General features: G+C 48.5%; 2 protein-coding genes across 2 annotated transcripts in view; one reads left to right on the forward strand and one right to left on the reverse strand.

Annotated features, from left to right (window-relative positions):
• ADAM19 (ADAM metallopeptidase domain 19) overlaps positions 1–3,284 on the forward strand; it is a 32,423-nt gene extending 29,139 nt beyond the window's left edge. The window contains exons 22-23 of the mRNA XM_015642082.3: positions 7–153; positions 871–3,284. Coding sequence (XP_015497568.1) covers positions 7–153; positions 871–945 — 222 coding nt within the window. The 3' untranslated portion in view covers positions 946–3,284. The remainder of the gene's footprint in view (positions 1–6; positions 154–870) is intronic.
• Positions 3,285–3,669: 385 nt separating this feature from the next.
• Positions 3,670–11,751, reverse strand: NIPAL4 (NIPA like domain containing 4). Its single transcript, XM_015642083.3, has 7 exons — positions 11,653–11,751; positions 9,765–10,013; positions 7,883–7,939; positions 6,813–6,903; positions 5,516–5,676; positions 4,834–5,417; positions 3,670–4,407 (listed from the first exon to the last, which is right to left on the reverse strand). The coding sequence occupies exons 1-7, from the start codon at positions 11,687–11,689 to the stop codon at positions 4,396–4,398; spliced, it is 1,191 nt and encodes a 396-aa protein (XP_015497569.1). The 5' UTR covers positions 11,690–11,751; the 3' UTR covers positions 3,670–4,395.
• Positions 11,752–12,689: the final 938 nt, after the last annotated feature.

The following is a 12,689-nucleotide window of genomic DNA, read 5'->3' on the forward strand; positions in this document are numbered from 1 at the left end:
CCGTAGGATATTTCAAGGCCCCGGCCACCTCAGAGAGCTCTGCCAGCAAATCCCATCCCATCCCGATGCAGAGGCTGGCAGGGGAGCAGCCCAGCTGTCCCACTGCCTCCTGGGCACTCCAGAGCCCCAGCACACCTCCAGCCCAAGGCAGAGGTAGGCACTGAGAGGGTGGTGGGAAGCACCACTCACCCCTGGGCTCTGAAACACTCTGAAGGGAATATCAGCCTGCAAAACACCTTCCTGCACAGCCCAGGGGGGTGGAGACAGAGAGGCTGTGGGTTGGTCACCTTAATTGCAGGGGGTCTCTATTTTTACTTGTTTCATATTAAGAATTTATTGAGTTGAGCAAAACAGTGAATTCAGTCCTCCCATGTCCCTGAACACCTCCTCAGGCATTCATGTGAGTGGGGCAGAGCAATGGGGTCAAGGGCTATGGGACCCAGAAGTGCTAGTGAGCAGCAACAAAACATGAAGATTCACACAAGACTTGAAGATCCCAGTAAAGAACAAAAATTCTTTCCAGCCTCTCTAGCTGTGGCTAAGGAAATGCTTTCTCTGCAGGGAGTGTTTCAAAAAATCATCCTGGATACAGGCATTTAATAAGGGACTTCTAGGCACTGTGTTCAGTGGGCCCTTTACCACAAAACATCTCCACACAGCACAGTTATGTTGTCTCCAGCCTGCAATATACTGGAGGCCAGGTGTGGAAAATGGAGAAAACTGCAGAAGTTCCTTGTGGGAGAGTTCCTGTGTGAAACATTGTGTTGTGAATGCAGACAGGCATTCATCATCAGCTCCAGGAGAGGGTGAGGATGGCACCTGTTCTTCCCTCAGTGCTCACTCCTTTTCCCCTTTTTCCATCTCACCCAGAATGCTGGTGCCTGGACAGCTGGAGCACAGAACAACTTGAAAATGGGACAGCCAGGCTCCCGTGGGCATTCCTGAAGCAGCCTGTTCCTGGCTGGCTCTGGTCTTCACAGGGCACTGGATGGCCTTCATCACCCAAAACCACACTCACACCTTCACTGCCAGGACAGTGTCTCAGTTCCTCTCCTCCTGCCCCACCCCTGTTTCCTCTGTTTTCACCAGGCTGCAGTCAGGCATGGCAGGGGTGCCCCAGGTACACGCCAGGCTCAGCTGGACCCTCTCTGCCTTTTCCACGTAGGGATGACTTGTTTATACGGTATTTAAATATTGTTGTGCAATATCCAGTGCAGGGATGGGGTGATGGGGGTTTCACGTGTTTTTAATCAGTTATTTAAGTGTTACCAGGGAGAACAAGCTGTGAGTGCAGGTGCTGACCCTGATGGGCTTTCATGTGAGCCCTGTTGGCTTCCTCAGCCCCCCCATGCAGCTGCAGGAGCATATTGGTGCTATACAGAACCCACTGCCTCTAGGGAGAGCACAAAGCAGCTGGTGATAACATTCTTCGGTTTATTCTCTGTTTACAGGGGGTGGCAAGTGGGGCCCCAACAGGGAGCTAACTGTAGAAATATAATTTGTGGAGCCACTGTGGGTTTTGATCAGCTTTAGCAGAGGGGATTGTTTTCCCCACATAACCCTCTTCAGCAGGAGCGTTGCAACCCTTCTGTCCTCCAGCACTTGCTTGTCTTTCCTTGGTGCTGTAAATCCCAAATGCAGCCCCAGCATGGCCCATGAGCTCCAATCCTTGGCATGGGGACACACTCAAGGTACGACAGGGCAGCTCTGGCCCAGATCCAGAGCAAAAGGCCAGCAGGAAGCTCAGCAGAAGGCAGTGCTGAGACCCCTCTGCAGCGTGCGGTACCGTGAGCAGGAGATGGTTTTGCATGTGTCTCCTCAGGCTTTGGTCTGTGCTGAGCTGTAACTCAGCTGTCTGCTCCCCAAAGTAGTGAGAAACCTACCTGAAGAATGGCCAGGTTGGGAAACAGCCAAAATATTAACACAACACATGGTGCTTTTGTAGGGCAGCTCTCTTCCTCCAGGCTTTTTCTCCAGGCCATGGATGGACAGAGCTGTCTGTGTGCACTTTAAGCAGCTGATGGTTCTGACCCTGAGGACCCTCCCTTATGAATTTAGTTTTTTCTTCTCCTAATAGTTTGGCTTTTGTATGTGTTTTTTGTTGGGTTTTTTTTTTTATTTCCTCAGGATTTTAAAAATAAGATCTTTTGTTATGCCAGATTTTTTTTTTTCCTTGAAATTATTTCCTAGGAGAACACAGGGAAATCTGGAGCTGTGGTTACAACAGTCCTCTTGTGTCTCATTTATTATAGACAAATCCTCAAAGAGCATGACTGCTGCTCCACATGTGAGAAACTGTATTATTGGCATAAAGAAAATGAGCCTTGTTTGCTGGTTCTCTTTCCCTAAGATCTGCTCATTAAAGAAATCCCAGATAAACCCTAAGAACTCATTAAATCTGTAGTTATATGTAGAAGTGTATCTGTAGGATGACTTAAGTCACATTAGTTTTCACAACTTTACTACCTCTTTCTCCACAAGGAAACAGTTCACATGGTGTGTCTTGAAATTCTCACAGATTATTCCTTATCAATTTTAAACCTTTTCTTACCTTCTATGTGCCTGGAAAACAAACCAATCTAAAAAACTTCTTTCTGAAATGAGGGAGGGCAAGGAAAAGACAACAGCTTTTGTCTTTTTCCATAGTTGGGGTGTATTACATATAAAGATGTGTATTCAAACAACCCCCAAACTTGTTGTCTCTTGGTATGTAATGGCAGGTTTGGCTGCTCACAGTGCAGGGCTGTACATACACTGTAATTGTTGATTCAACCACAAGAACTTGATCTCATATCTGAGCCTGCACTGAGGGCAGCAGAACTTCTTCTCCAACCCCTGATCTTCAGCAAATGGCCACTAAAAGTCACTAAAATGATTTTCACTGCATTTCATGTGAGCATGGGATCAAGGTCTCAAAAAATGCCCCTGGACACACAGTGCTCAGAGAACAACTGGACATGCCCAAACTCTAATAGAAAACTTTATTGCTGGAATATCACCAAAATCTCCAAAAGGTAATTTTAAGTAAGTCCTTTTAAATTTTCAGATGTGTGCAAGTTGAGTGAATGAGACCAGGGGAACTGTAGGAGGAGTAAAAGATGGTAAAACCTGATTTGTTTGAAAGATAATATTACTTAGGAGAACTTATAACAAAATACATCTCACTTTCTCCCGTCCAGATGTTAATGGTTTACAATAATGCTCTCTATGCATCTATGCAAATACTTGAAGAATGCAATTCATTGTGCCTTTTGCCTAGTTTTAATAAAATTTGTTGGTTGTCATTAACCAATACTCTTTCACTGTCTATTATTTCATTACCTCAGTTCAAATCTTCATTTTCTACGTGGTATTTCTCCAAGGATGGCAGGATTGCTTTAAAGAAATGCACTTCTGGAGTGAAGAAAGATGAGTCCCATTTACAGCCATTTTCTAAAATAAAATGCACAAAGCACCACACCGATTAGGATGCCAAAACCAAAGCTGGAGTGAGTGACTTAGATTATTTTCTGCCACCAAAGGAGGTCGCTGCTGTTTTACTCTGCTCCAGATGCTCTTTCTGTTGCTCTCAGCTGTCTCTCAGCCTCTTCATCCTTTAGGGCTACACCAGTAAGATGAAGTAATGGAAAACTTTCAGATCCACCTGAAACTATGTTGTCGTTTCTTTAAAAAAAAAAACCTTTATTTCCCTTCCCACATTGAAAAAGATAGCACTGAAATGTTATTAAAATAGATTGCATTGTCCTCTCTCCCAAAGCCCCACAATGTATTTGCTCAGTGATGCTCACACCCAGATATAATCAGGTGAGCATTTCAGAGGACAGCGGGACACCTCTTAGGGCTCAAAGAATTTGGGGGGTTTTTCAAGGTCAAGGTATTTCCTGAGGGAAAAATACTTAATATTTACAGCCACTTGGTCTTTCAGACTGGAAAAATTGTCACGAGAAATCTTGGAGACAGTGGTAGAGTTTCTCTTGACACGGGGTTTGCCCTGCCAGAGCTCCCCAACCTGAGCAGGAATTGCCCTTCCTCAGGTGGGGTCTGGGTCAGGCCCAGCAACTTCACCAAGGCCTAGGTACCAGAGCAGCTCAGGAAAAAAAAAAAACCCCAACAAACAAAACTCCCATAAAAATAATTAACACTGCTCCAGGGAAACTCCTGCACCTCACAAAAAAACAAAAGCTGGAAAAGATCTCTCTGTAAAAATGCTCCATGGCTTGAGTCCTGTTACTGAGCGTGAGTGAGCAGCTATTGCAAAATTCACCATATTTTGCCCATATTGAGGTCCCCTTCTTTGCAGAGCAAGTGATTAAACATGGATGAGCCGAGTCTGAATAGCACCGTTCAGTCCTTGTCTCCCACCTCCTCTTGAGACGCTGGTGTGTATTTTAGAGTTCATGCAAGTGTCTAGAAAGGAAACAAAAAAAGACAAAAACCACTGATCAATGATCCATCCAGGCCTGGAAACAAAGACATCAGTGGCCACCCGGGGGAAGGAGTGAAGGGTAAACATCAGCCCTGCCAAGAATAAGAGATGGGAAGGGGCCTCAGAGAGGAGCTTTGTTCCAGCACTATCATATTTCTTGAGGATTTTTGTTTCCAGTGGCTGCATGTATTAGGGTGCAGAGAGGATTAAGCACACCCTTTGCTGCCACACCATGACAGAGATCCCATCCAAAAGCCTGGAGAAAGATTTGACTTTGGAAAAGACAAAGTTAATTTTATCTTCTGCTTTTCCTTTTTAAAATTTTCCCCTGGCACCTGGAATACTGACATCACCCACCCAACCTCCAGTCCCCTGAGTGTAAATCACTAATGTAGAGCATTGAATACTTTGGGTTTATCCTCTGGGGCGATGCTGGAGTTGTCCACCTCTATCAGGATGTTCTTGTCATCTCTGGTGACCGGCGCTGGCTGCTCATTCTGCAGGACTTGGGGTAAATTCCCTAAACTGACATCCATGTCTTTGAAAGCATGGAGTAAAAACACCCCCAAAATGATGGTGAGGAAGCCACAGACTGTGCCAATGATGTCAACCACGGTCATGGTGACCCACTCCTTAAAGAGGATGATGGAAGTGGCGATGACGATGGTGGTGAACAGCACGTAGTAGATGGGGAACACCAAAGAGGTGTTGAAAATGTCTAGAGACTTGTTGAGGTAGTTGATCTGTGTGGTGATGGATGCCACCAGCGTGATGACCAGGATCCAGGTCAGTGGGTGCTGCAGCACAGGCTGGCCAGCAAAGAAGCCCTTGATGGCAATTCCCAAGCCCTTGACTGAGGACACGGAGAAGGCGCCGATAACGGAGCAGATGGTGAGGTAGACGAGGATGTTGCTCTGGCCATAACGGGGGGCGAGGTAGAAGATCAGGAGGAAGCAGAGAGCCAGGAGGATCGAAGCATAAGCCAGGAAACCTGCAGGAGGGAGAGAAGAAGTCAAAACTCCAGCAGTGGGCATGGGGAGAGGTTTGCACTGCCCAGCCCCGAGAGGGAAAACACGGCTGGCTGCGTACCCGGCTCCTTCAGCTTGGAAGTCATTTCCTCCAGAGTGGTGACTGCCTCGTCCTCTGGGGCGTGTATGACCATCACAGTGCTGCCCACCAGGCTCAGCAGGCAGCCCAGCTTTCCCAGCAGGTTGAGCCGTTCTCCAAGCAAATATGAGGACAGAATGGCACTGCACAGGACAGAAAAACATCAGCCGGTGCTTTGCGCTCCTTTAAAGAAGGAGCAGCAGCTCTAAGAAACTTAAGAATGTTTCCATGTGATACAAGGATGCAATTTTGGTGTAAATTAGTTGGATTCCAGTGGGTTAACACACAATCACATGGCATCTATCATAGCTGAACCTGCAGGGGTGCAGGTGTGACCTGTAGATCACAGCTCTTGTGTCAGCAAGGTGCAAAAATGCTGAATGTTTTAGCACATCCTCAGAAATATTTTTTCAGGGTCTGAAGAATCATTCAGGAGCTGCTGAGCATTATGAAGCTTTTAGTGATCAAGAAAATTACTTCAAGGGCCAGTGTAACAGAGAAAAAAACCTGAACCTAACAACAAAAAAGCTATGTTAATTAAATCATCAGCACTATTAAGCCTCAGAGAAACTCTGAAAGTACTGGGGATACAGATATATCTGCAAAAATATCTAGTTGTCCAAAAATAATCTGGGGAAAGACACCAGAGCAGTCCTAAATCTCAGTTTGCTTATGCATTTCATAACACAGTCTTTCTATAAAACCTTAAGTAGCCAGAGCCATGTATTTTGGTAGGAACCTCCTATTTAAAAAAAAAAAAAAGCTATAAAACAGGGTTTCAGCCCTTTTGAGAACAGCCAGAAGAATAAAATCCTACAACATGAGAGGACCCTAAAAGCTTATAAACTAAAAGGCAGGTGAAAGGCAGTTTGAAAACAAGCTTGGTATTTTTGACCCTTTTGAATTTTTAGTACTCTTGATTACAAAAACAAAACAAAACCAACCAAACAAACATTAAAACCCCACCAATCCTAAGTGGTTAAAGAGCTGGAATAAGAAATGAAGTAATGCAGATATTTGCAGTAATTTAACCTGCAGTGTTTGTGGCTGCTCTCCATATCCAGCATTTCCAGAAGGGCAAGCTAATTAATTCAGTGGTTCCCAAATGATCCCCCAAAAGGACAACAACTTTTAAAGCATTTTTTAGAAAACACTGAGACTTTTTTCCCTTTGGACAGAATAAATCATATTATTATCCTTTCAAGTCTATTTTCACAAGTCAAACAGTCAGAAAAGAAAAAATAAAAGTCAAATTGCAAATTATAGACACAAAAATCACCTTATGAGCACGCTCAGAGCCCCCAGAGGTGTGACAATAGTTGCAGGAGCAAAGGCATAGGCAGCGAAGTTGGCAGCTTCCCCTCCACCCACTAAACAAACACAAGAAAAATACATACCAGTGAGTTACAGAGCACCTTCTGCGTTCTCTCTTGGGGGTTTGCAAACCAGCAAGATGTCACTTGGAGCGTGGGTTTTATGCTGGGGGTTTCACCCTGCTGCTAAACAGGGGCAGACAGTGGGTGAAAATCAATTTCAAATGAAAAGAGGCACCCCTGGAGAAGGGAACCCCTCCATGGGAAGGGCTGGGGGTGCCAGGGCTCAGCCAGGTCAGGGCTGACCCACCTGGGCTCATGAACCCCCCAGCCCAGCCAGGCTGTGTGGGGTTAAGGGAAGGGGCTGCTTGTCCCCTCCACCCCATGTCCCTGGGGCTGAGGGGTCTCTCTCTGGCTGGGCTGTCCCTGTCCCTGAGCAGTGAGGCTGTGCTGGCTCACAGTGAGGGCACAGCGAGGTGGGGGCACCTTGAGCTGCAGCTGCCACGGTGAGAGACAGGAAAGGGGGCTCTGAAACACCCTGTAGTAAAATCTGCTGCTCCTTCTGCAGATTCGAGCCAATTTTAGGAGATACTCTAAACACTGCAACAGGAAATGAAGGTTTTAAGTCTTCTTTCAAGGGAAAGCAAGTTTTTTTCAAGGAAAGAGGTAACACCTCTTTGTTATCTTCCTGTGCTGCAGTATGTGTGCTCATTCCCGGAGCCCCCAGGCACTCAGGGGAGGCTGTTTCCCTGTGCCTGGTACACAGGCAGACCTGCTAGCTGCCCTATTTAAACCTGGCTTCTCATGCTTTTGATCAGGTAAAACTGAGCTAGCAGGTCCTGCCAGTCCTGCAGGAGGATGGAGAGGGAGATCCTGTGTGGATGACTGCCTCTCCTCTCCCAGAGGAACCACTGCTGAGGATGAGGGAACTGGACAGAAAACAGGCTTCAAGCATGATACTCAGTTTGTTCCACACCTCATTCACAGGGCCAGGCCCTGGAAAAGCTGCAAACCCAGGGAAACAGCTCCTACTTACTGGTTAACAAGCCAGCCCACCAGAGCCAGTCCTTTAGGTAGCCATGGCCTCCATCTCCTGGGGAAAAAAAGCACATGCAGGGGTTAACAACCATGTTCTGCAGAGCAAGAGATGAGAATGCCCCTTTGGAGAGGGGTAAATTGCAAGGGGAAGAGACAAAAGAACAGGGAGGAATGGACTGTGTTGGGAGCTAATCCAATAGTGGTCCTAAGCCACAGGCTGTTGGATATAAGGAGCTTGAGCCTGCTGACATGGTGAGCCCTGCTTCTGCTGGGTCAGGGAGAGACCACGTTTTTGATAAATCTGACCTGGCTGGAGCTGGCAGTAACAGCAGTGTTTGGCTTGCCTTGGAGGAAAGTGATGTGCTCACATAGCAGGGGTGACACACAGGGACTGAGAGATTACAGGGTGAGCTAGGACAAGGGTCAATGAAATGTTGAACAGGAAGACTTCAGGATACTTTTGCTAAAGTTCAGCCTCTTCTGGTTCCTCAAGGACTACATAAATGCTAAAGTTCAAATGTTATGCTTTGATATTCCTTAGAAATTGCTGGTTTATTTGTTTTAGGGCCTTTTTGCTTGGTCGGGGTTTTTCCCAAGAACTCTTTTTGTCAGTTGCAATTTTCTGTCATTAATCTCTAATTCTTTTCAGAATGTTAAACATTCTGAAGCATAGGGAGGGGTTTGCTCTTGTTTTACTCACTTGGCTCTGCTATGGGAAGAGTTCATGGAAGGAAGGAGAGAGACATCTACAGCTGAAGCAATACTGACATTTCATTGTGCAAATATAATGTCAAAAAGCAAACCCCAAATCTGTGTTCAGCAGCTGCATGTGGCCAGCTGAGTGACAGAGGATGGAGATGGAGCTGGGACTGCCCAGTGGCTCAGCTGCTGTTGGTAGCTTTGCTGGCTGTCCCTGGACAGTCACTTCATCATCCCATCCTTCTGTGTCCCATATGGGCACAGAGCAAAATGGGGATGGTAAATCCTCTGAAAGATTATTTAAGAACTGTTCCTAGGCCAGAAGTGGGAAGCAGCAGTATTTTAATTATCATTGCTCTGTTTTGCACTTATGCAAGTAGGTCAGCTGCCAGGTAGGACTTACCCTGCTGCTGGAGCACGTTTGCAATGCTGATGGGATGTGTCCAATTCCACAGCGCAATTCTGCTCTAGGCAGCGCTGCTCCACCACTGCCCATCCTCACCCTGAGAGCCTGGTGCTAGAGGAAAGTTATCTGCAGGTTGTTGTGCAACACAGCTCCAAAGGATCCCTTCTGAAGCCACAGGGCTCCCACAGAGCCGGCCTGTCCTGCTCACACACGGCTCCTGTAATGTCATCCAAGCACACAGAGCTGCATCCCTGTCTCCGTGACCTCCTGGCAAAGCTGCTGGTGCTTCACTGAGAGCAGGAGTGGGGCTGTGCTGCTCTGCTCCGGGCTGGGGCAGGCTTTCTGCAAAGGGACCCACTTCAAAGAGCTTTTAGCACATTCCTGGGTGATGTGCATGCACTGTTCTGCTGTGGGGGCAGGTCTGATCTCACAGGACAATCACTCGCAATTCGTGGTGCCAGGCAGGGGAATGCAGCTTTTAGCTGAACTCTTCCAGTGCAGGGCTCTGTAAATTAGCTCCTTTCCAATGCCAAGAGTGTAAATTAGCTCCTTTCCAATACAGAGGCTGTAAATTAGCTCCTCAGCTCCCACGTAGCATTGCTGTCTGGGTCTCACATGCAAAGATGCATCCACAAAAGCTCCTATTTATATTGCTGATGGAAGACTGACTGTACCCAGAGGTGTTCCCTTGCCTCAGGAGTGCTGAAATCTGGATTGTGTGTGCAGTCCTAGGAACAGGTGGTCCCTCCCTCTCCTGCCCCCAGGTAAGCCTTACCTGCCCTGGTGCCTCCCTTCTCCACCAGCCGTAGCAATCCCTTTTTCTTGAGGATGACGCTGCTCCCGATGAGGAAGCTGGAGAAGACAGCCAAGCCCAGGCCAATGTAGAATCCATAGTTGTTTTCCAGCTGAGTTATCCAGGAATTACCTGAAGTCCCATTGTCCTGGACACGGTCAGCTGGGACAGCACTGCTGATCACTTGGCACACCACCCGGTGGGAAAGGCACGAGAGAGTGATCAGAGAGCCTTGGAGATAAAACAGCAAATCACTGACATGACTATCAACACTGTCCCTACTCCCCTGGGCTCATCCAGGTGTCCCCCTGCACTGCCACCCGTGCTGCCCAAAGGTCTCCAAAGCTCAGGACACCTCTTTACTCTCATGTGGAAATGGCAGGGTGTTGTCTGACAGATTTATGGCCTGCAGTTCAGGCATCTCTTTGACACTGAATGAGTCTACATACCAAGCTGGCAGGCCACAAGGACCTCCAAAAAGTAATTTGAATTTCCAAATATATATGCCAGAGTATCTCCACCAAACTGCAAAGTGATGGGGTTGAACTAGGCTTTATCAACACTTAACCTTGTTGATCCAAAGGCTTTGGTGCTTTCCAACCAACTAATCCTCACACCTGCCAGCTCATCAGCAGTTGTAACTTCGGGTTTAATGTGGAGTGATGCCAACACTTTGTAACTGTGCATCTGTTCCTGCTCTGTGTGCTGAGCTGTGTCATAAGACAACATCAGATTCATCTCGGACAATTCATTTCCTCTACTCTTTAATGGTTTTATTCTCTTTGCAGAGTGCCTGAGTGCCCCCAAAGCAAAGCCAGTCCTGCCAGTGTGGAAGGACTGAGAGCAGGCTCAGTGTCTGCTGTTAACACCAAAAGCTCTGCAGCCCTGTGGCTCTGGCCAAGGTGTGTTGCTGCGTGGGGGTGGGAAAATTGCAGAGTTTCTTCCTCCCCTGGCACTCCTACCACACCCAGCACATCTTTCCATCGCAATCTTTACTCCAAGTGTAGTAAAAGCTGTGTGACTGTGACCATGAGGTACAGAGCAGCCAGGTGGAGTACAAAAGTCTCTTTGTAGTAAAAGACTTCAGGTTTGTTTTGTTGGGTTTTTTTTTTTTTGCCACGACTCACATAGGAATTATAGAGCAAGTATTTATGTCTCTGCAGGCAGGAGTGGCTCCCAGCAGTGTCAGGAGCCTGGGCATGGGCCCCACATTTTTCCTGAACCAGAAGCCTGGCTTAGATCTTAAGCAGCTGCAACCCTGGCCCCAGCACACACAGCTGAGGTTTTGGATCTGAACAGGCTATAAACGTTTTTCTAAAGGAAAAAATACCAGTGACTTTCTAGATGACTTTCCAAGGGTTCCCTAATATTTTTCTTTTTTTTTTTCCTACTAGAAAAACATTCTTGAACGTGGAAATATTCCCTTGGGTATAAGGGGGGGAACTTGCCTCCTCGGTTGGGTGAAAATCTCCACAAGATACTACCGGGCACAAGCATAAAGCAGCGGGATGGAGTGACTACTGACCGGATTAAGGGATCCTTAAAGGAAAAACCCAGCTCCTGGTTTCTCTGTGCACTCGAGGGCTGGCAGAGCGTGGTGCCGGCTGCTCAAGTGTCCCTATTCCTACACAGACTTCAAAAAACAAAAGGGAAAGAACCCGCAAAGGCAAGAAAGAACCCAAAGCAGAGCAGTGACAGAGGACAGCCCCAAAGCCGGGGGGATGAGGCCGAGGGGTGCGGCGGGCTCAGGCCCGCGGTCCGGGCAGGAGGGGCCGCGCCATCCCGGACCTGGCCCGGTCCTGTCCTGCCCTGTCCTGGCCCGGTCCCGGTCCCAGTCCTGGCCCGGTCCCGTGTCCCGGGCTGCACCCACCGTTGCCGCAGCTGCTGTTGGTCTCCAGCGGCTCCATCGCCCTCGCTCTCCGGCCCTCAGCACATCCCGGGCCGAGGGCAGGGCCGGGCACACCTGAGCCCGCCCCGCTCCTCCCCGGGCCGGCCCCTCGCTGGGCTGGGAGCGCTGGCAATGCCCTGCCGAGCTTTGCACCGTCCCCTGGGCCAGCCCCCGCATCCCAGCCCTTGTCGCCATCCTCCCAGCCCTTGTCGCCATCCTCCCAGTCCTCGTCCCCATCCTCCCGGCCCTTGTCGCCATCCTCCCAGTCCTTGTCACCCTCCTCCCAGTCCTTGTCCCCATCCTCCCAGCCCTCGTCCCCATCCTCCCGGCCCTTGTCCCCATCCTCTCAGCCCTCGTCCCGTGCCCGTCCCCGCCTGCCCGGTCGCTGCGATGCCATCTCCGGGGGTTCTGCCTCTTCGCACAGAGCCAGGACCAGGCTCTGCCGCAGGGGTTTTTCCTCTGGAGGGTGTTTTCGTGCTGCTGGGGCAGCAGGAGGGTGGCTCAGGGGTGTGTGAGCCCAGGTGCGGGGTTAGGGGAACCTGCTGTGCACCCAGGGGCTGTGCAAAGCCAGGGGCTGAACACAGGTGTGGCGGAAATAGAAATTAAAAGTAAACGAGAGAAATGTTAGTGGCAATGTCAGCTTAGTTTCTGGACTCGGGCATGGAGTATTTTTCAGCCTTTTGGGCTGAACAATATATGAATGATACAAAGTTCTTAGGGAGCATCCAAAGGAGGACCACGAAGATTGTGAAGGGTCTGGAGCAGAAGCCATGTGAAGAACAACTGAGGTCACTTGGTTTGTTCAGACTGGAGAAGAGAAATCTCCATCAACTCCCCCTCCCTAAGCCTCCCTTGCTGATTCTGGTGTGTGAACGTTTTGGAGTGTGTGGCACATCACTTTTGCCTTCATCCCCATCCTCCCCTGCCGACCTCCCTCCCCGCATTTGTGCTCAGTGGCTGTGTACACAGAAACCTCATGCTGATAGAAAAGTCCTTTCCTTGTCATTAGCCAAGTTCTG

This window comes from Parus major, chromosome 13 (assembly GCF_001522545.3).
Source record: "Parus major isolate Abel chromosome 13, Parus_major1.1, whole genome shotgun sequence".
Taxonomy (NCBI): domain Eukaryota; kingdom Metazoa; phylum Chordata; class Aves; order Passeriformes; family Paridae; genus Parus; species Parus major.

What these genes read in the sequence shown, in the direction of transcription:
- NIPAL4 (XM_015642083.3), bottom strand. Translation starts at nt 11,689, where the DNA reads ATGGAGCCGCTGGAGACCAACAGCAGCTGCGGCAACG. An exon ending in CAACAGCAGCTGCGGCAACG is followed by an intron (nt 10,014 to 11,652) that starts GTGGGTGCAGCC and finishes TTTATCTCCAAG; the next exon opens with GCTCTCTGATCACTCTCTCG. An exon ending in TTCCAAGCTGAAGGAGCCGG is followed by an intron (nt 5,418 to 5,515) that starts GTACGCAGCCAG and finishes TCCCTCCTGCAG; the next exon opens with GTTTCCTGGCTTATGCTTCG.